Source organism: Cydia fagiglandana, chromosome 13, assembly GCF_963556715.1.
Source record: "Cydia fagiglandana chromosome 13, ilCydFagi1.1, whole genome shotgun sequence".
NCBI classification, from domain to species: Eukaryota; Metazoa; Arthropoda; class Insecta; order Lepidoptera; family Tortricidae; genus Cydia; species Cydia fagiglandana.
In genome coordinates this window covers 16,527,599-16,548,585 of record NC_085944.1, presented here as the reverse complement: position 1 = coordinate 16,548,585, position 20,987 = coordinate 16,527,599, and the positions used below count along the sequence as shown (strand labels likewise).

At 37.5% G+C, this 20,987-nt stretch overlaps 2 protein-coding genes across 2 annotated transcripts; both read right to left on the bottom strand.

The window, feature by feature from the left end:
- Nucleotides 1-202: 202 nt before the first annotated feature.
- Nucleotides 203-11,838, bottom strand: LOC134669909 (larval cuticle protein LCP-17-like). Its single transcript, XM_063527525.1, has 4 exons — nt 11,833-11,838; nt 2,115-2,306; nt 1,168-1,272; nt 203-331 (listed from the first exon to the last, which is right to left on the bottom strand). The coding sequence occupies exons 1-4, from the start codon at nt 11,836-11,838 to the stop codon at nt 224-226; spliced, it is 411 nt and encodes a 136-aa protein (XP_063383595.1). The 3' UTR covers nt 203-223.
- Nucleotides 11,839-12,379: 541 nt separating this feature from the next.
- Nucleotides 12,380-16,945, bottom strand: LOC134669908 (larval cuticle protein LCP-17-like). The gene is made up of 6 exons (XM_063527524.1): nt 16,903-16,945; nt 16,023-16,217; nt 15,904-15,976; nt 15,697-15,854; nt 14,606-14,710; nt 12,380-12,601 (listed from the first exon to the last, which is right to left on the bottom strand). Exons 1-6 carry the CDS (start codon nt 16,903-16,905, stop codon nt 12,380-12,382), a joined length of 756 nt encoding a protein of 251 aa, XP_063383594.1. The 5' UTR covers nt 16,906-16,945.
- Nucleotides 16,946-20,987: the final 4,042 nt, after the last annotated feature.

Genomic DNA, 20,987 nt, shown 5'->3' with positions numbered 1-20,987 from the left:
CGGGTGGGTCAATTACCCTCTAGGGCTAAAGTTACCCGAGTAGTTTTAAAAACAGATTTTGTATAGACATTCATAGGTCTTTTTTTTCTTGTGCTGTTAGAAAGTGTTATGTATAAACCTGTAGGTATAATTAAAATGCAATATGAAACCAATAACATAATTTATTTAGTAGGCAGCGATGATCGTCGCACAAGAGTCTGGTCTAGAATCTTCCGAATGCGTCCTAGAACTTGTTTTCGGGCTTGGGTGGGTGGGCCGCTATGTAGTCCAGGGAGCGTTGGATGTAATCCGGGATGGGTTGCGGTGGTGGCGGCGTAGGCAGATGAGAGCCCTGGAAAAGGAAGTTATTTAAATAAATATTTGGATATGTTGATGTGGTGTCTTGACGCTCACAATCTTTTTAAGGGCCTAAAAAAAAGACAATTCGAAACCACGGGTGACCCTCGGGCTGGCTCATTCTTAGGCCAAAGAATAGGCATAGCAATTCAGCGTGGGAATGTAGCCAGCCTTATGGGCACCCTTCCGCAGGGGACAGATCTGGGGGACGTAAGATAGGTGGGTAAGTTTTATTTATTTTATTAGATTTAATTTATTTAGTTTATAGTTAGTTTAAGTTATTTATATTTAGTTTACCTACTATTTCCTTTGTAGAATTATTCAAAATTCAAATGAATAAATATTTTGGACAATTCTGTACAAATCGATCTAGCTTGCCTCACCCCACAGTAAGCTCAGTAAGGCTTGTGTTGTGGGTAAAGGACGACGAAATATAATATACAGTTACTTATGCCAATTTTAGTACTTAGCCTCCACTGTCATTTTATGTTAGTCTATCAGCGGACGGTATCTTTATAGGAAACCAGTTGAAATGTTCAGTGTGTTACAATAAAAAAAAAACTAAAAATTAGAGGGTGATCTCATACAAGAAACTTAATGTTTTTGTATTTCACTTGTTATTAAATTTAGCTTGCAAGATTTGACCCGAAAGTACATAGGTAAAGTGGTGGTACTAGTGCTCGACATGCAAATGCCCAATAGATGACACCCTGACCTCTATTGACAATGCCTTAAGTTTCAAGATGACATGTACTGGGAACGCGTCGAGCACCAGTACCACAACCTTACTTTGCGAGTTAAATAAACGCTCGTAAAATAAAAAATATTTACCTGAGGTTGGTAGCCATTTTCGTTAGCGATGAAAGTGAGCTGGATAGGTTGGCCGTCAGGGGCGGTATATTGGTTGCTACCCTGGACTTCTAGAGCAGCCTCGTCCTGTAGTGACAAAAAATAGAATCAGTTGATGGCTGGTTGTTTGGTTGGTTGGTTAGTTGATTGATTAGTTGGTTGGTTGGTCGGTTGGTTGGTTAGTTGATTGGTTGGTTGGTTTGTTGGTTGGTTAGTTGATTGGTTGGTTGGTCAGTTAATTGGTTGGTTGGTTTGTTTGTTGGTTGGTTGGTTAGTCGGTTGGTTGGTTAGTTGATTGGTTGGTTGGTTAGTTAATTGGTTGGTTGGTTGGTTAGTTAATTGGTTGGTTGGTTGGTTAGTTAATTGGTTGGTTGGTTGGTTTGTTTGTTGGTTGGTTGGTTAGTCGGTTGGTTGGTTGGTTAGTTGATTGGTTGGTTGGTTAGTTAATTGGTTGGTTGGTTGGTTAGTTAATTGGTTGGTTGGTTGGTTTGTTGGTTGGTTGCTTGGTCGGTTGGTTGGTTGGTTGGTTGGTGGGTTGGTTGGTTGGTTGGTTGGAATCAGATGGTTAGTTGGCCTACGCTTCAACATATTTGAAGTGTGCAAGAGGAAAGACGTCACGCAAATGAAAAAATATCACTTTCGAGCTTCGTAAGGCTAACGGGCTGGAAAATACGAAAAACTGTATTTAGGAGACACGGCAAGTGGTTATATCTTAGAATATTCTGTTAAAAAAGTAAACAAAATACGCAATCACATATTTATGTATTAATTCTGAATTCCATTCTTCCAATGACACTTGACATCGTTCCTGTTTTGGTCATACTTTTGCAATTTGGCAGGCAATCAGGCACACAGATAAACACAAGCACGCATACCATTGCCCACACTTAACTTTTGACACTACGCTTATGGTAATGTGAACAACTTACCTTGCCTACGTTCTTGAGAACACCAGATTCTTGAGCCGCGATACCGTTGCTGGTTTCAAAGGCGAAGCTGTATTGGTCAGGTTGGACGTCGGCGGTGGACCTCAGCACCTGAGCATCGGCCTCAGGACTTTTTAAGTGCGCCACGTCAGCGTGTACGCAGGCCACGGCCAAAGCAAAAGCGACTAGGAATTTCTGGAAACAAATTCACGATCAGTTTATTATATATTTTTAAACTTTATTGCACATACAAAAAGTACAACAGGCGGACTTAAAAGTAGTAGTTAGTTTCGAGTATGCGCGGACCTGAATCTGTTTGACATAACTATATGTAGGTATAAATAAATAAATACATATATTATTTACTTAATAACAAAACTTCCGTGAGACTCAGAAATATCAAATATATTAAGAACGGGTCACTCACGTATTTTAAGTCGAAAAACGCTCGACATGTTTCACTCCGTACCGCAACCCAACTCCGTAAACGCAAGCTCCTGGTGACACTCCTCGGTACGGAGTGAAACATGTCGAGCATTTTTTGACTTAAAATACGTGAGTGACCCGTTTTTGATATATTTAATATTTATTTAAACTTCATTGCACAGCAACGAAGAAATGTACAATTGGCGGACTTAATGCCAAAAGGCATTCACTACCAGTCAACCATTGGGTCAAACGTAGACATAAATGTTATAATATTAATAAATACATGTTACGACATTGTAATAATGTTATGTATTATTCACTAATGATGGTTGACAGAAAACGGCATAAGCCAATTATTAACTATTAATTATGTAAAATATCACTACAACTAATATTACCATTTTGTTAGGTACTGCTGCGGCGTCCAAGAGCTGTCTGACGATCTAAAAATTTACCGTCACCTTTTATACTAAATGTGTCGTCTTATGAAGATTAAATTGAAGATTTAGATTTTATTACTAGAGTCAAGGATAATTGAACAGACGAATTAATTTGCAAAGAAGCGACACCGCTGTCGAAGACGTCCGTTTTTAGGGTTCCGTACCCAAAGTAAAAACGGAACCCTATTACTAAGAGTCCGCTGTCCGTCCGTCCGTCTGTCACCAGGCTGTATCTCACGAATCGTGATACCTAGACAGTTGAAATTTTCACAGATGATGTATTTCTGTTGCCGCTATAACAACAAATACTTAAAACAGAATAAAATAAAGATTTAAGTGGGGCTCCCATACAACAAACGTGATTTTTGACCGAAGTTAAACAACGTCGGGCGGGGTCAGTACTTGGATGAGTTGGATGGGTGACCGTTTTTTTTGCCTTTTTTTGCATTATGGTACGGAACCCTTCGTGTGCGTTTTTAGGGTTCCGTAGCCTAAAATGTTAATGATAGGGTGGGTCCTTATTGTATCGTTACTCGCGCCTGTCTGTCCGTGTGTGACAGTCGTTTTACTTGGAAACTGCTAGCTGTGGCAAAAAGCTGGTACGGTCAAAGAATTTAATTTACTACCCATTTTGTACTTTGTCACAGTGACAACCGTATGAAGTCTCTAGCGGCTTTCATATTGATTGTCACCAGCGAAATGATATACATGGAAGTATTCTGTCCGCTCAATTATGACCCAACGCAAACTACCCCGCGATAGGCGGTACTTACAAACTGCTCGATTGGCAATCTCAGTACGCGACCGAGATGACAGTCAGTGACAAATGGCTAAATTGATTTATAAAAACACCGTTTTTTGTAATTAAAAATATATTCATGTGTCGTGAAGTGCTGCAGAAGTTATTTTAGTTCATACCAAGGACAGTGGAATCACTTTTCACTTGTAGTAAACAGATAACTTCAGTAAAATTTGGAAAAAACATGACGATTTGTTTTCAATACTACCGTGCTAAGCTAAAACGTAACAACTGCATACGACTTTCATAACAACATACGACTTTTTAAATTTCGAGGATAATAGGGATGGTGTTATGCCAAATGAAGTAGACTATTTTATTAACTTGTGTTTGGTTTAGGTATTTTATATATAATTATAAATAAATTCCTTCTTACAGATTTGTATTTTCCTTTTTTATTTCATGAGATGGAGCTATAAAAAAACTACCTAGTTATTTCAAATTAATAATCAAATTTGGTATTGCCATTTTACATTACTTTCCATTCAGATTCCCACAAGATGCTATTCGCAGAGAACTATGGAAAAAAGCGTCCAATTAGAGAGACATGAAATTGAGTGGATGCCTGGCAAGATATCTAGAATGGTGTACTTTCGTTTGGGCCAAATACGTTTCGCCAAATTTCACTTCCCAACAAACTTATCGCAATAGTTTCATTTCCCAAAGAAACCTTTAGCAAATTCCGCAGCCTCCTCTCTATTAGTACCTATGTAAATTGTATGCCATGCAATATTTTGGGACATGTAAGTTATGCTTAATGATACATTTGGGTTTACTAATGAATGGGCCAAAAACGTTTCCCAAAGTATCACATCCCAAACTATGTTTCCCAAATTATCATTTCCCAAAAAAATGTTTGGCAAAACAACTTATCGCAAATTTTCAGTTAGCAATAGTCTTTTTTGGCAAGTTATTGTTTAGCAAATAATTACTTAGACAAGTTTCATTTTCCCAAATATTATTTAGTCAAATGTATCATTAAGCATAACTTACATGTCCCAAAATATTGCATGGCATATAATTTACATACCAATAGAGAGGAGGCTGCAGAATTTTATTTGTCTGGTATTTAATTGATCATTACATATACATAGTAAAATGTAACGTCAAAAAAAAAACATTCTTACTGCCAAAAATATGTAGTAAATGATCACTAAAATTAAAACTCCATTTTAATGTAAAATGATAACCAAATTTGTTACATCTTGCTATTCTATTAAAGCAAATAACACCAAAGTAATCATTGTAATCCAAAAATATTAAATAACCACCAATATGTAAACCACAATTTAGTTTAATATGTCATGCAAATTCTTTACTTCTCGTTATTCTATTAAATTAATTAATCCACTTTGATGACCTTTTTCTAGTACATAGTATTTCGTTTCTGTAAGGACCGCAGTTCTAACCTAACCTAACCCACTTTTCTAATAGCATTTCGATTCTGTGAGGGTCACAGTTCTATTCTAACTTAACCTAACCCACTTTTCTGATAGCGGTTCCGTTTTGTGAGGATCGCAGTTCAAACCTAACCGAACCCACCCAAATTACGTAGAATTTAACGTACCTATATTAGCATTACAAGAAGTACTTTAAATAGAGATGCCTGTTTGTCAAATTTGCGAAGTGACAATTTTGACCAAACATCTTTTTGGAATATAATATTAGACAATAAAAAACGTTTGCTAAATAAGTTTTTGTCCTAATACAATTTGACAAAGTAAAATCATGCCAAATGATTATTTGACCTAATAAATTATATGCGAAGTGTCACTTTGCTAAAGGTTCCTTTGGGAAATGAAACTATTGCGATAAGTTTGTTGGGAAGTGAAATTTGGCGAAAAGTATTTGGCCCAAACGAAAGTACACCGCGCGAACGGCTGTGGTCCCATACAAAATTTTCATTTTGCACCTTTTTCTACTGACAAACTTGCTTGACCGGCTAGGTATATACATATAAAATATTCTGAACTGAAAGTGGGGATTTATTGTGACTCCGCCTGTTCAAATATTTTTGACCCGATTCTTGTACCCATGTAAATTTTGCAGACTGTATAGCCAGTCCGATTTCTAAGATCAAGTTCGCCATACATTTACTGTGGCGTACTTGATCTTAGAAAAACGGACAGACTATACCTGAACGTGACTTCGCACTGCCATACAGATAGATAATAAAATATACAAAATACTTATTATAGCGGAATACATTTATACAACAATGATATATATTTACTTATGTTGAGTTAGTCTGTCATGTCATAACAACATTTTAACTAGTTATCTTTTAATCTGCATTAAATTATTATACGTGAATTATTTGACTGGTTCTTCACTGTATGGCATAAACCTATCCCTGTCCAAGTCATATTCTAATCAAATATGAACCGCGAACTCTAAGCGGCCAGTACGTACAGCAAGAAGGTTATTAGCGGATTAATGTCGCTGATTGGTAGTTATTGACATTATATGCATTTCATCTACACTTAGCTATGTACCATTAGAGTAATAAAGATGACTCTTATTTTGTTTACCAGCTTTGATTACAGGCTCTGTAAACGCGTCGTCCTATTTGAATGTAGGCGTAATTGTGTATGTGTGCTAATTTGGCCCGAGAATTTGAACGGTAATGTTCCTAAAGGCGGTTTCCATACTAAATATATGCGTTCACTGATTGTCACTGTGACAAAGTACGAAATGGGTCGGAAATTAAATTCTTTGACTGTACAGTCGACGTCAAAAATATGTTTACACTTTTGCACCTTATGCCTTTGTAATAAGGCGAAAAATTTAAACATATCTTTGATGTCAACTGCTACTACTTACGCTAGGAAGATAATGAGTCGTGGTTCAGAAAGCCCTATGGGAGCTATTACTTTAATGCTTACATATTTCTATCATTTCAAGCTAGAAAATATCATCATCATCATAATATAAGCCAGAGGACGTCCACTGCTGGACATAGGCCTTCCTCAAAAAAATATATTTCCCTAGAAAATATATTTCACTCGTATTCTATCATGATCAAGAATCAATGACTTTGTTACGTCCGGTATCATAATAAATTAATATCGATCGAGATTTGTTGCATTTTAATATACTTACTTAATAATTAAAAGCAAATTAAATTAAAATATCTATTTTCACATAAAAGGTTACCTAATTTAACAAAGGAACATTGCAGACAGATAACCTCGCACCTTGGCATGACCTGTCTGTATCGCGGGTGTCAAGGTCATCACGAGTTATCAATATACATATTATTATTGTGTGTAAGCTCGTTGTGAGGTGAGAGGAATGTGTGCATGTAAGTGTAATCAGGCGTGTCTCACTCCGCGATTTCGTCGCTTTGCTACAGGTAGCTAAAAGTACATCCGTTCGACCAATTTTGGGGTTTGCCATAAGCCGCGCGTGGCGCTGTCGCCACCTAGCGGCCATATCTGTCCTGACCGTAACAGACGCGTTTTGTTAGGGACTGAGTCTTCTGTACCTAGTACTATTATTTATTCCGTGGTGTAATCTAAAAGTGTAAGGTAATGTAAAGTTTGTTTGGATTTAAGTTGTGTTCGAGCGCTTTGAAAAAGTGAATTGTAATACTCAAAATGTGTAGTTTTTATTCATAATCTTTGATCGTATAGTTTCAACATTAAATTATTCAGCTATGCGAAACTATCTACCAGGTTTTTTATTTTTAAATTCACGTGGCAAAATTATCCTAAAGGCCATTACACTCGTCATCAATAATTGCATGTGATTTGCGTTACACTGCGGCATTTGATCGATCGATTGAATGTTATGCACCTACTGAGCCAGGGAAACCGTGAAAATCGAAGTTCGCAAATTGCGGGGATTTTTCTCTGTCACTCTAATTACGCCTTCATTGGAGTAAAAAAGAAAGATCCCCTCAATTCGCGAATTTCGGTTTTCGCGGTAGCCGCTCAGCAATTATCTAAGATCATATGCAATTTGTTGCAACGTGACTTAAATGTTGTTTACTACAACTGTCTATATTAAATCCTCTATTTTTAAATATCATCCTCATTGTCATCATCATTTCAAATAACCTGCATAATAAATAAACCAATACAACGTTTTGGAAATGGAGTGATAAAAAAATTATCTGTACACAGGTAGGTAATGGTAATATTGAACTCATATTGAAAAAGTGTTCATCTAGTCTATGGCCAAAATCCATAGAGGAAAATGTTGAGAACGTATGGAAAAATGACTACTGATTCCTCTTAATGAGAGTCAAAATCTTAGACACGTATAACTTTGGCCCAAGGATAACATTTCACAGTTTTTTTATGTGAACTTTTTTGCACGTCAATAAATAATAATATAATTGGCGGACTTAGGATGAAAAAACAAACTACTGCAGTTTAGTCAATTAATTTTATTTTAAATTAACAATAATTATCTCCCATGAGATTAACACATTAAAAATATTTAAAACCGGACCACATAACCTATCGCTTGACATGTTTCGTTCCTTTGTGAGTGACCGTTTGAAATATTTTAACACATTTTATTCTACAAGGTTTATTAATTTTATGATGTAAAAAAATATTGGATTTATATCATTAATTTTGGGTTATTTTAAATCAAGTGGAATTAAAATTATGTCGCATTCTTCTATTATAATTATGTTTTAATTTCATATGGAAAGGCGATATATTTTGATTTCTCTTGATTCAAAATAATAATTTAATTTATTGTTATTATGTGTGATTTGAAACAATAAATATTTATAAAAATGTTGGATTAAAATATTTTTATTAAAATAGACAAGCATTATATTAGAACGAACAAGTGAATATTAAATAACCTAATTAAACCAAGATAAAAACATAAAAGAAAACAATAAATTTAATTTAATTGTTTAATACATAATCTCTTTCTTAATAAAAACGACACAAACAAATCAATAACAAAAGTAACAAAACCCCATCGCCTCATCCCAGGCGCAAAGGTGCCCAAAACGCTCGCCATATTACCGCGTTGAATCAAGATTGTTAAGCAAGTCTGCACCAAGAATGACCCGGCGGCCTAGCCAAGGTGACAATGGCTTGCGCTTCGCCATCGAATCGCTTTGTCTCTATCACTCTTCCATATTAGTGAGAAAGTGGCACGTCACAATTCGGGAAATGAATTAGAGATTAACTAGATACGATATAGTAAAGATATGTGACATCCCACGAGTAACGGTACCTTATGGCGGTTAGCCCTTTCGCTATTATTAACGCCGCTCCAATATTATTGCGCTGCTATGCGACGTAATCGCCAGCCGCCTTAAGGTACCTTTTGCCGTGGAACATCACATATCTTTACTATTTCATATCTAGTGAATGTCTTAGGGCCCGATTCGGATTTTGAAATAGACATCTATTAGATATATTTTAGACATCACTAAGATACGATAACGATATGTTTAAGATCTAACCTGTCAAATTTGGCATTTGTGCGATTCTGGAGATACTCTTGAACGATTTCTTCAGGATATGACTTAGATCCAAGTAACATCTAATAGATATCTTACGCTATCTAACGTAAAAGTGACATTGGTTGCCCGAATTGCGCTGCAAAAGAGAACTAGTTGATATCCAAACTATAACGTATCTAGAATGGATCTAGTACGTGTCGTCTCTTGTGAATATCTTGAAGTTCGAATACGGCAGTAATTCATTTGCGCTTTGTTCGCTACGTAGCGTCAGTGACTTGCATGTTGTCTACAGGGCCCGATCAAATAGATCTCGATTGGTACCTACCACCTTCCGGCTCCATCATCGCATACCCCGGCCGGCGAGAGCAAAAATGCGTCTGCTCCTAGTGCTTAATTAAATATCGACTATTCTATCGACATATGGATGTCGATAGAATAGTCGACTTTTAATTAAGCACAATTTTTTTTAAAACTGAGCATTAGTATTTGTTATTTATTTCAACTTGATACCTCCACGCGTTTCTAAGAATAACCCTAAAACAATTTTCTATCAACATAAAATTATTATTATTATAAAGTTATTCACAATAAGTATCAGAATGTGTTGAAGAAGAACGTTGGCATTTTAACTTTAAACAATTTAAATAAATTGATATCTGGCAGAGAAGTGGAACTACCTAATACAGAACAAATTCATAATCACTATGAATTATTTCGTTTTGTTCCGATTACTACAGTAGATTTAGAACGGTCCTTTAGTTGGGTGAAATGGATTTTATCGGCAAGGCGAAGGAGTTTAAAATCAGAAAATTTAGAAAAAATGCTAATTGTATATTACGAAAATTACATAAAATACTGAATAAATACAAGCACTTGGTTTTAATTTTGTTTACAACAATAATTAATACTTCTGCATATCATAACGGTGTTCCAGTACATCGTGTTGTTTTTATCGACATCGACCAAAGTGTGTGTCCTCGCACTATTAAGCTGTCAACGCATTTTTGCTCTCGCCGGCCGGGGTACATGAATTCATCAGACACTGAGTACCACCTGGTGTCAAAGATCTTGTTATAAATATTAAAGTGTGCAGCGCCACTACACATTTTCATATAGAATTGCGTTTCTTGTGGCCCTGCCACACTCTGCTAAGTCACTGCAGTCAGTTTAGATGGAATAGAACTATTAATTACTTAATGTAAATAGTACATAATACCTATACTTTTTCTTTATCGAGGAATTAGGGCTAAGGGCTAATTCAAAAGTCGAGCTTTTTTCGTTATTTTTATAGAATTCAGAAAACGCAAAACTTTTCCAGTGTGGGCCACCCCGCCCTAAGTCGAAATTTTGCATCAAAAATTCGATTGGCTTTAATCGTCAGTTTTGCCGTAAATCGCACTAGTTGGACAAAGGTAGTTTAACTGTCCGATTCGAACTTTAAGATACGTCAAATATTACGTCTAGATACGATATGGATTAGATATTATGTCAGTGTCAATAGTGACGTTTTTGTTTGAAGAAACGTCACATTTGACGCTGATATATCTAAATTATCTAATCCATATCGTATTTAGCCGTAATATTTGACGTATCCTAAAGTTCGAATCGGGCCGTAAGTATCTCGCGCGCGACAAGTTGGTTCACCCAAGATTATTTTAGGTTGTTTTTCGAAGTTAGCTTGAAGAGATCCCCCGTAGGAATGTTCATCTTTGAGATTTTTAATGTATCCCTTTTTTTACCTATACTTGTTTCGTAAAAGTGTGTATTAGTTATTTACAGTTAACATAATTTATAATTTATGAACCTCCAGGTCTTTTTTATTGTATCTTTTGTTGCAGTACATCTTGTATTGTATTTTTGATATGTTTATATGACTGTTTGGTTTTCTCAATAAATAAAAAAAAAATCAAACCCTATTGCGCGATGGATTATTCGAACGTTCGCGATTGGCGACAGCAACGACGTCAAACTCATTTTATTAAGGTAATAAACAAAATAACAAAGTCCTAACCCATATAATAATAGTACATTATTGTCGAGGCTCGGAAGTAGCTACTTGCAGGCTGAGGATTCGTTTTAAACGGACGACCTTGGGAGTCCGTTTAATTGAATCCGAAGCCAGCAAGTAGCCTTCCAGCCGAGTCATATATAGTGCTTTTCTCAAAAATGGTGCAAGAAACATAAATATCATAGAAACATTTTACAAAAGCAACGTTCTTACGTATATATTTTCACAGAGAAAAGCCCTTGCCGCCTTTTTATTTTTTTAATAAAAAAATAGAAGTGTATTTTTCTGCCGAAAATACGCCAACCTATTTGAGACAACTAAATAGTCGCGGTACTAATCATCTGTTTGGCTGTTTAATGGGCCTGTGCCTTCATTTGATATGGCCATTTGAACTTTTAAAAAGTTTGGAACTCGACAAATAATGGAATTTGTATGCAACATTGCAGTCCCAAAATCGAGACTGCAATGTTTTTAACTTTTTAATTTTTGACTGACCATAAACTCCGCGCTTCGCGACCTATTTTTTAGACGGCAAAGTCGACTTTGCCGTCCATTTTTGAGAAAAGAACTTTTTTACGTTTCCTACAGCAATGCAGGAATGTTACCTGCATTGCGACTGTTCAAGTTAATTAATATACGGTTTGATGTTTACGCCATCTACTATGTAATCACAATAATTTTAAAGTCCTAATTTTGCATGTGAACCATTGAACTTATCAATCTTATGTATTAAAACTCATTACTTCGAATAGATGGCGTTACGGGTCCTAAAAATCATCAAGCATACTTGTTTACTTCAATAAATAGTCTTGCACTACCTATCTGCATGAACGCTGCATTTTTAATTCTCCCACACCTCTCATCGACCGGTACAGCGACATTAGGGTAACATTCCATTTCTGAACGCAGCTACACTACTATTATAGTACGAACGCGTCATTGTTATGGTCAATTTCCATAGTAAAATGATTGGTAGTGCTGCTGTTGTTGGAAATGGACTGTCACCTTTATTCATCATTACAGCCATCTGCATTTCTGCAGGAAATATCAAATCCAACATCAGTGGATAACAGGGTTAAATAAGATCAAACTTCAATCAATTACATTTATTAATAATAACTATTGGCAGTGGTTTAATTATCAATCGTTTATTTAGAAGCGGCCGAATTGCTTGTTGGGTTGTCTGAAGGCGCTAGCGCTGGCGGTGGCAACGACGCGGGCTGGGGCCACAACGGCACGGGCAGCGGAGACTACGGGGGCAGAGACGACGGGGGCGGCGGCGCGGACGGATTCCTGGGGAGCGTGGGTGCGGATGTACTCGATGGAGCGCGCGATGGCCTCAGGAATTGCCGGGGGTACGGGGAGGTGGGCGCCCTGTAAACATAAGAAATAAAATAAGTTTTCTCCAATATGCTCGGAAATGTTCACCTTACTGTAGCAAAAATAGTACGGGAAGTTCTTCGTTAATGTCAAACTCTAACTAAAAAACATCAAACTATCGCTATCCTGTTCTAGCGGACGGGAAGTAAAAAAACACTACAGTAATAACTTATTACTGTAGTGTTTTTTACTTTTTAATAATAAAAAACGCAAACAGCCAATTATTATTGCCGCGAGCCGCTTCTACACGACCCGATCAGCTATCATTTCACGTGTATGATCGTGCGAATACTGCTTAATAAAATCAAAGATTATTATTTTTTTTTTTATATCTCATCCGTGTTCATAAAGCTTACATAGTTTGTCAAAGGACTTTCTCATTTCAAACATAGACAAAGAGAATCATACTATCTTTGTCTTACACTCGTACTAGCACCCAAAAGAAAAGGATGGGTATAGTTTTCCTGGTTCTTACTGACTGAAAAGTTGGTTTGACAAACTATATTGCGCAATTATATTGAATGAACGAATATTGAATGGTACTGAATGGCAGAATAAGTTTGTGCCTTTAACTTTTAAAAATTAATTAAAGAGGGAAATTGTTTTTGACATTTTGGATGTGAAGGTTTGATTTGAGTGAGGCTTGATGCTTAAATAATAATTATTTTAGCTTATTTCCTCGCATGTTTGGAGAAAAGCACTATATATGCCTCGGCAGGAATAGCAATTCGTGGATTCGTCTTCTTTGTCGGACTCCGCTTCGCGTCGTCCGACAAAATCGAAACTCATCCACGAATTGCCCTTTCCCGGCCTCTGCAATAATGTACTATTATGTCAAAATTTCTACGAGAGTAAAAATTACCACGGCCTAGGGCCTCGTTGTAGAAGTAGAAGACGCTGGCACTGAAGACCATGGTTACTTTTCCTTTCGTATTACCTTAATCTATTTCAGCTTAGACTTATTAATTGCCTGCTGTACTTGACCCCCAAGTTTAACTAGTCAAATCGAATCTTATGAGTCCAATCTCGAGGGGTCTACTCGTACTAATCTATCTTCTGGTTCCATTAGATCAGCTTGATGGGAATAATTGTCATCTTGTTATTGTAAAGCCTGACTAGGAATATATGATCACGCTCCATGTTGGTGAATTGAACTGGAATAAATTTTTTCATTCTATACCGAACATACATGAGAATAATAGCGTCCTCTTGACAAGATCGTATATTACTGCCGCCGGCCTAGCCAAGGTTACAATCGCTCTATCGCTTCGACAACGAAAAGCAGTATGTCTCTCTATCACACTTCCTTATTAGCGCGACAGTGAGTTGCGTTTAGATCGCTACGGAGCGTAAGCGATTGGCATCTTGGCTACGCGGCCATGTCAGGCTATATTATACGGGATGCAATTTACTATAGGTTACACGACTGTAGGTAAGTACTCAGTATTATGGGCAAATTTTCCCTAAATAATGTCAGTCACTACAGGGCGGCTCAAAAACACGTTCTTTAAGGTAAACGTACTTATACGTACACTAGTGTGCTCGACATGCTAATGCTCAATAGATGACACCTTGCTGTGATTGACAATCTCTTAAGTTTCAAGATGCCATGTACGGGACCGCCTCGAGCACCAGTACGTTTACCTTATCTATCTTCTTCTTTGAATGCGGCGGATTTGCAGTGTTGGCAGCCCTAGGCCCCACTGGCCCCAGGCCTTGTAGTAACTAGAACTACTAACCGTCCCTTTCTCAGCACCCATCTATAGACAGCCGCCTTGCTGCCACCCCTAATATCTTTTGCCGCTCTAATGGCTCCTCTACACGATGGGCCAACGCCGGCCACTCCAAGGAACGCAGCCATGCGGTAGAATGAGATAGCAATATCACTTGCTCCCTCTAACGCATAAATACGTCCCTTGGAGTGGCCGGCGTTGGCCCATCGTGTAGAGGAGCCATAAGCCCGGGCCTCCTGGGCCTTCGGGCAAATCCGCCACTTACCTCGGGCTGGAAGCCGTTCTCGTCAGCGACGTAGTTGACCTGGTAGGTCTGGCCATCATCTCCGCGGTAGCTGTACGATCCTCGGACTACTTGTTTAGGGTATTCCTGGAAACAAAGATACAGATAATTTAATATTCAGGACCCCTATTCGACAAGCGACGTTTGACGTATCGTGTTGATCTCCCGTTGATGTGGGAAAAATCATAAGTTCTCGAATACGTACAATGTAAAAATTTGACATTAACAATCCACAGTTAGTGTGACAAGCAAACCAAACCGAACCACCCTTAGTTTAGAGTTGAGTTTTGGTTGCACCAAATGATATTATCTACCGTTGATGGAATCAACACTCAGTATGCAATAAAATCAACTGTTGATTTGACGTGGATTCGAAATCTGACAGTTGTACGTGTCGAATTTGGCCCCAGTCATATGCAGACAGGGTTGCCCTTCAGGGTTTCCCCAGGGTATTGTCAGATTTTTTGTCCTTTGCTAGGGTTCGATGAGTTCGCGAGTGTCAGGGTTTTTAGAAACCTCAACTAAACACTAAGAGCTACCTAAAAGTTTGGAATTGTAGCTACAGCTATGATGGCTTGTAGCTACAGCCGATTTAAAAAAAGGGATACTAAGATCTAATTAATGAGAACCCGGTGGGGCACTTTTGTCAGGATTTTCCATTTTTTCACATGGTAACCTCTGCGTAATAGGTGTGACGAGACGGATGTTGAATTTACTAACATAGTCTAGACATCTCCTACTGTCGTACTGATTTAGAAACCCATGGCACGTCCTTTTTAGGAGTTGTAATTTGGATTGTACCTAAAGTGTCATGTGTCTTATACCAGGTTATAAACTAGCTGTGTCCTATCACAGTATCTAAATCTGTTCAGCTGTTGTTGTATGCTAAAGCTATAAGTAACTTACAGAATTCACATCCTGTATAACACCCTCACCCTGCATGAGCTTGTATGCCGTTGTTGGTCTCGTAGGCGTAGTTGAAGCCGTCGGGACGGACGTCAGAGACAGAGCTGATGACCTTGGCGGCCTGCTCGCCGGAGCGGACCACGTGGGGCACGTCAGCGTGGACTCACCGAGTTCACATCCTGTACAACACCCTCAGCCTGAGCCTGGATGCCGTTGTTGGTCTCGTAGGCGTAGTTGAAGCCGTCGGGACGGACGTCAGAGACAGAGCTGACGACCTCGGCGGCCTGCTCGCCGGAGCGGACCACGTGGGACACGTCAGCGTGGACTCACCGAGTTCACATCCTGTACAACACCCTCAGCCTGAGCCTGGATGCCGTTGTTGGTCTCGTAGGCGTAGTTGAAGCCGTCGGGACGGACGTCAGAGACAGAGCTGACGACCTCGGCGGCCTGCTCGCCGGAGCGGACCACGTGGGACACGTCAGCGTGGACTCACCGAGTTCACATCCTGCACAACACCTTCAGCCTGAGCCTGGATGCCGTTGTTGGTCTCGTAAGCGTAGTTGAAGCCGTCGGGACGGACGTCAGAGACAGAGCTGATGACCTCGGCGGCCTGCTCGCCGGAGCGGACCACGTGGGACACATCAGCGTGGACGCAGGCCACGGCCAGGGCGAAGGCGACTAGGAATTTCTGGAAAGAAGAGAGAACGTTTTAAGATCAGGTGGGGTAAGAGGAACATTGTTTATTGTGCTCGAGACTAGAGAAACAGTTTGAGGATTCCCTTTAATAAGTGTTTCTTTTGACCCGGTGTTTCTCTTACCCCCCTGACATTATATCGCGTATGAATTAAATATATATATCGGTTATAATATATAACCAACACCTAACTTTTATATAACCTACTTATTCCCAATTATAAAGGACTACCTATGCGTCAAAATTGCCCCAAAACCAACCGAGTTGAGAGTTAGGACATTAGATAGGTATTTATCTGTACTTTAAGTATTTCGTTCAATTGGCACCAAGCGGAATTCCATTGCAGAACTGAGTAATATTTTGGTATTTTAGTCAAAATGTCGTCACCCTTATTACCTTAACATCAACAATATATATCTATAATATTATATATCAATTATTAAGCGGCAATTTTTAGTTTTTTTCTAAATATTTCTTACGATTAGGTACACTAATTTGACATAAAATTAATAAAGAAACTTTATTTAAATTTCGTTGCCAACTTTTGTAAAATTCGTTCGTTGCCTATCATTATTGCAATACTTTATAGATAAAATAGAAGAATTTTTAACTGTTTCCAAACAAATTTCTGAATAGTTTAGAATTATGAAATCACTCCGAATATTAACATTGTACTCACCATTTTGCTAGGTAGGTCGTCCGAACACAGTCTGACCCTCAAAAGTTGGCCTTCTCCTTTTATACTAAAAGTGTCTTCTTTACTACATTATACCTATTAAAAATCTGGTTTCATATTGCCGAGCCGAAATAGATTTGATTAGCACAGACTGGACACTTTTCTGCTGTTGTATTATTTTTATTTAACTAGCTTTGCGCCCCGTACCCATAAGGGCACACGGGGCCCGTGCCCACTTGCCCAGGGCCCCCATCCTCAGGGGGCCCCAAAGGACAGTCAGTAACAGCATATTCGATTACCTATAATAAATAAAAGATCATAGTAGAAAAATGTTAGTTTAATTAGCTTTCTTTACTTTCTAAAAGGGCCCCAGCATAGTTTAAGGCATTGTTTGCACCTGACGCTTAAGTAGGCTTCTTTTTTCAGACTTTAAAAAGGAGGAGGTTATCAATTCATCCGGTTTTCTTAGTATTTTTGTTACCTTAGAACGCCGTCATGAGTAAACCGATTTGGAATTTATTTTCTTGTTCAAAAGTATTTAGTTCTAAGTTGATCACATTTTTGTCAAATCCAGTTCTGATGATGGAAGTCACGAGGAAAGTCCTTAAATATTACAGACACACACATATAGCGATTGTCGTATTTTCATCAGCAAATTAATCATTTGCATTCATAAAAGTGTCATTTGGTGTAGTGAAAGTGCTTTTCGTTTCTTAAGCTACTTAGTTGCTTTTAACAAGTAAGATTCTAATAAACATTTTTGTCAAGGTCCAGGAATTTTAGTCAGTCCTTTTCGAAGTCGGTTTTTTTTATTTATTATTTATTCGATTGATTAACATTAAATTTACTGGAGGATGACGATTAAATAACAGTTAAGTCATTTGAAGTTAAAAAAATATACGAGTCATCGTCATCTTCTTTGCGTTGTTCCATCTTTTTATCACGGCTCATCGGACCATGGGATCCGCTTCGCAACTAATGCCAAGAATCTGCTAGACAAGACAGTAGACCAGACAGTATTTATAATATTAGTAAGGATTTTAGATGTTTTATTCATTACTCTTTCTAATAATCAGGGGGTAACTTTTAAAATAACATTTGCAAAATACTTACTCAACTAACCTTGGTTGAATTCATAATCTTTGGTCTATTCAGTTTGTACCTAATATCTCAACCAGCCGCAGTAAATTATACGCAGTCATAAACTTTTTTATTTTTAAATATCTATCAGTATTCTAATGGAGTTCCTTGACTCAGAAAATAGATTATTTTTTTCGAATTTGAAATATTATGGCCTATCATCAAATTATAATAACGAAGAATAATAAATAGCTGTTTTAGCTAACTGAGTTAAACTCGCAGTTGTGTAGTTTTTTTACTACATTTGCTTTCTTTGTATGGGATATTTGCAGAATAAAGATAAAGAAAAGTCCAGCTATCACCTACCAGCGACGTACGTTCACAAATATATACAGGAGTACTTTGTTAGACGGTTTACCTGGCAAAAAAATAAACAACTGCCTGCAAGAGCAAAAAAATTTTCATCATTGAATAGTTATTGTATATCTTTATTCGCTGTTACTCTATGGCCTACGCTAATATCAACCTTTTGTTTTTATTCAATGTTTGGTATCTTCATAAGAATATACTATATTCTCATCATCATCAAGGCATCATTTCAGCCCTTGCTGAAATGATGCCATTCACCCGAGTTAAACACTCTACTTTTCATTTCGAATACGAGGATAGTAAAATGCATGTGTTTTTTTAAAAACATGTCTAAGTATAATTTTTTGTAGTATTTTTGAGGGTACTTTCAATTAACAATTTAGGCAAAAGTACCTATCGTTATCTATGGAATGGGGAGTCAAATATCAGAATGGAAATCGTATAACAAATCCATTTATACCCAAATTTCAATTGCCTACGTAAAAAAAATCGTACTTGAAACCTAAAATGCTCTAGTGCAGAAACGTATCATTTTCTGCACACCTTTTAGAACAGCAATGACCCTCTTTCAGAGCATTAGAAATGAAAAATAACTTTCATGTACGGAACCCGAAGTTTTTATCGTAGCCATCGACATTTTGATGATTTTATTTGTTGAAGTGGCAATTTTAGGCACTCTTTTTTATTTAATTTGTATTCAAATTAGGCTTTAATATATACTGACATTTAACGTTACTAGGTATTGTGTGGGATTGTGTTCATTCATTGATATAAATATCAAACTAAAGTGATATCTAGAATAGGATAAAACTAAGGTTGTGAGCGTTATGGAGTAAACACAGATCTATCTACAATTATAAGTACAATATAAGATAAGTGCAATAATGCTTGTCAAATACATATAAAAATTTGGATAAATAGTGTTTAGTTTATGAAATACATATTATTATATGTTTGTTAGTCTGTAAGGTATTTGTAATATGGGTCTTGTTGCCTAATTTAAATTTATTTCTAAATAAATACATAGAATAAAACTGTTAATGATATCAATATGAGATTAATTAGAGAAACTTTAATAGCCCTCCTTTTTGTTTTCTCTGACAATACGTTCAAAAATTAGGTACATCCCTCCAACAACATGCAGTAGGTACAGTACAGATAAAGTGACATTCCATTTCCAACTGCAGCTGCAATACTGTTCATTTTACTATGGAAATTGACAATGACAGCGACGCGTTTCCATAGTAAAATGAACAGTATTGCAGCTGCAGTTGGAAATGGAATGTCACTCATATGATGGTCGTTCTTGTCTACGTGACAGCGTGATAAAATGGTGTCAGTTACTTTTTTCCGCGGTGTTAATGGTGCTATTTTATCACGTCGATATAACCATCCATAATACGCCGGCTGTAGGGCTAATAACTATGGTCAGCTCTTTATCATTTGTCACCATGCCTGTCACGTTCTAACAAATATGTAAGTGCGAAAGTGACGCATGCCATGACAGGTGATAAAAATGCGACCATGGTACCGCTTCTGGACTTTAGGTATATATTTTGGTGGTATTAAGATAAAGATAAAGATAAGATAAAGATAAAAAATTGTTTATTCAAGTAGGCATATTACAATGCGCTTATGAACGTCAAATAAACCTTTACCGGCTCCAACCGTACACCTCTGCCCCGAGAAGATTTAAATCCCCCCTCAATTGGAGGAGGGTATCCCAATATGGGACCGGCAACAAACTCGGCGGGACACATACACACATACACACAAGATAGTTCTTATGTATAAGAATTTTACGATTCATAGACAGAAAGGCGTCGCTATTTCTTCAGATCGAAACTATTTACTAGATATTATCTTTAAATGCATTATGTGCTAAAATAGTAAAACCAAAAGGCCGTATAAGTGAAACATTCGTTACGCAATCCAAGGCGTCCAATAAATGCCCATCTCATAAATTATGCAAACGGGTTTAGATAGTGAGACCGAATGAGATAATTTTATTGCATATTTATTATAATCCGTGACCTTGAACTCGGGATGACCATTCGCAACCTGCATGGCTAACTAGATGAGGCGTTTTCTGATTCTAATGTCAGGTTATGAGTTTGATGGCCCTATTTCACCAACGTGACAGGTGCGACATTTGTCGACATCACTGTTACTGACGTCACAGGCCTCCATAGGCTACGGTAACCGCTTACCATCAGACGGGCGGTGTGGTTGTTTGCCACCAACATGTTAATTAAAATAAATCCATTAAATCAGTCCGGTTAAGTAAAAAATTAAATAAGTAATTAGGGAATTGTAAACTAAATAATAAATGGTGATTAAAAAAAAACTCCACTATATCGCCAGTTAATAAGCACTTATTTAGCGAAGCTAATGACAATTGTCACAAGAAATACGACAATTGTCACGAAATTTCGACACAGAACTCATTTGCTGATAAGAATTACCGAAAGTTCTTTGAAATCTTGTGACAATTGTCATCATTATCATCATAAACATCACAAGAGAAATACCTGTTTTTTGCCGATATATTAAAGTTTTTTTTTAAATAATACGATGATTGTGACAAACAGGAATACGGCCCGCTCGATGGTAAGCGATACCCGTAGCCCATGGATGCC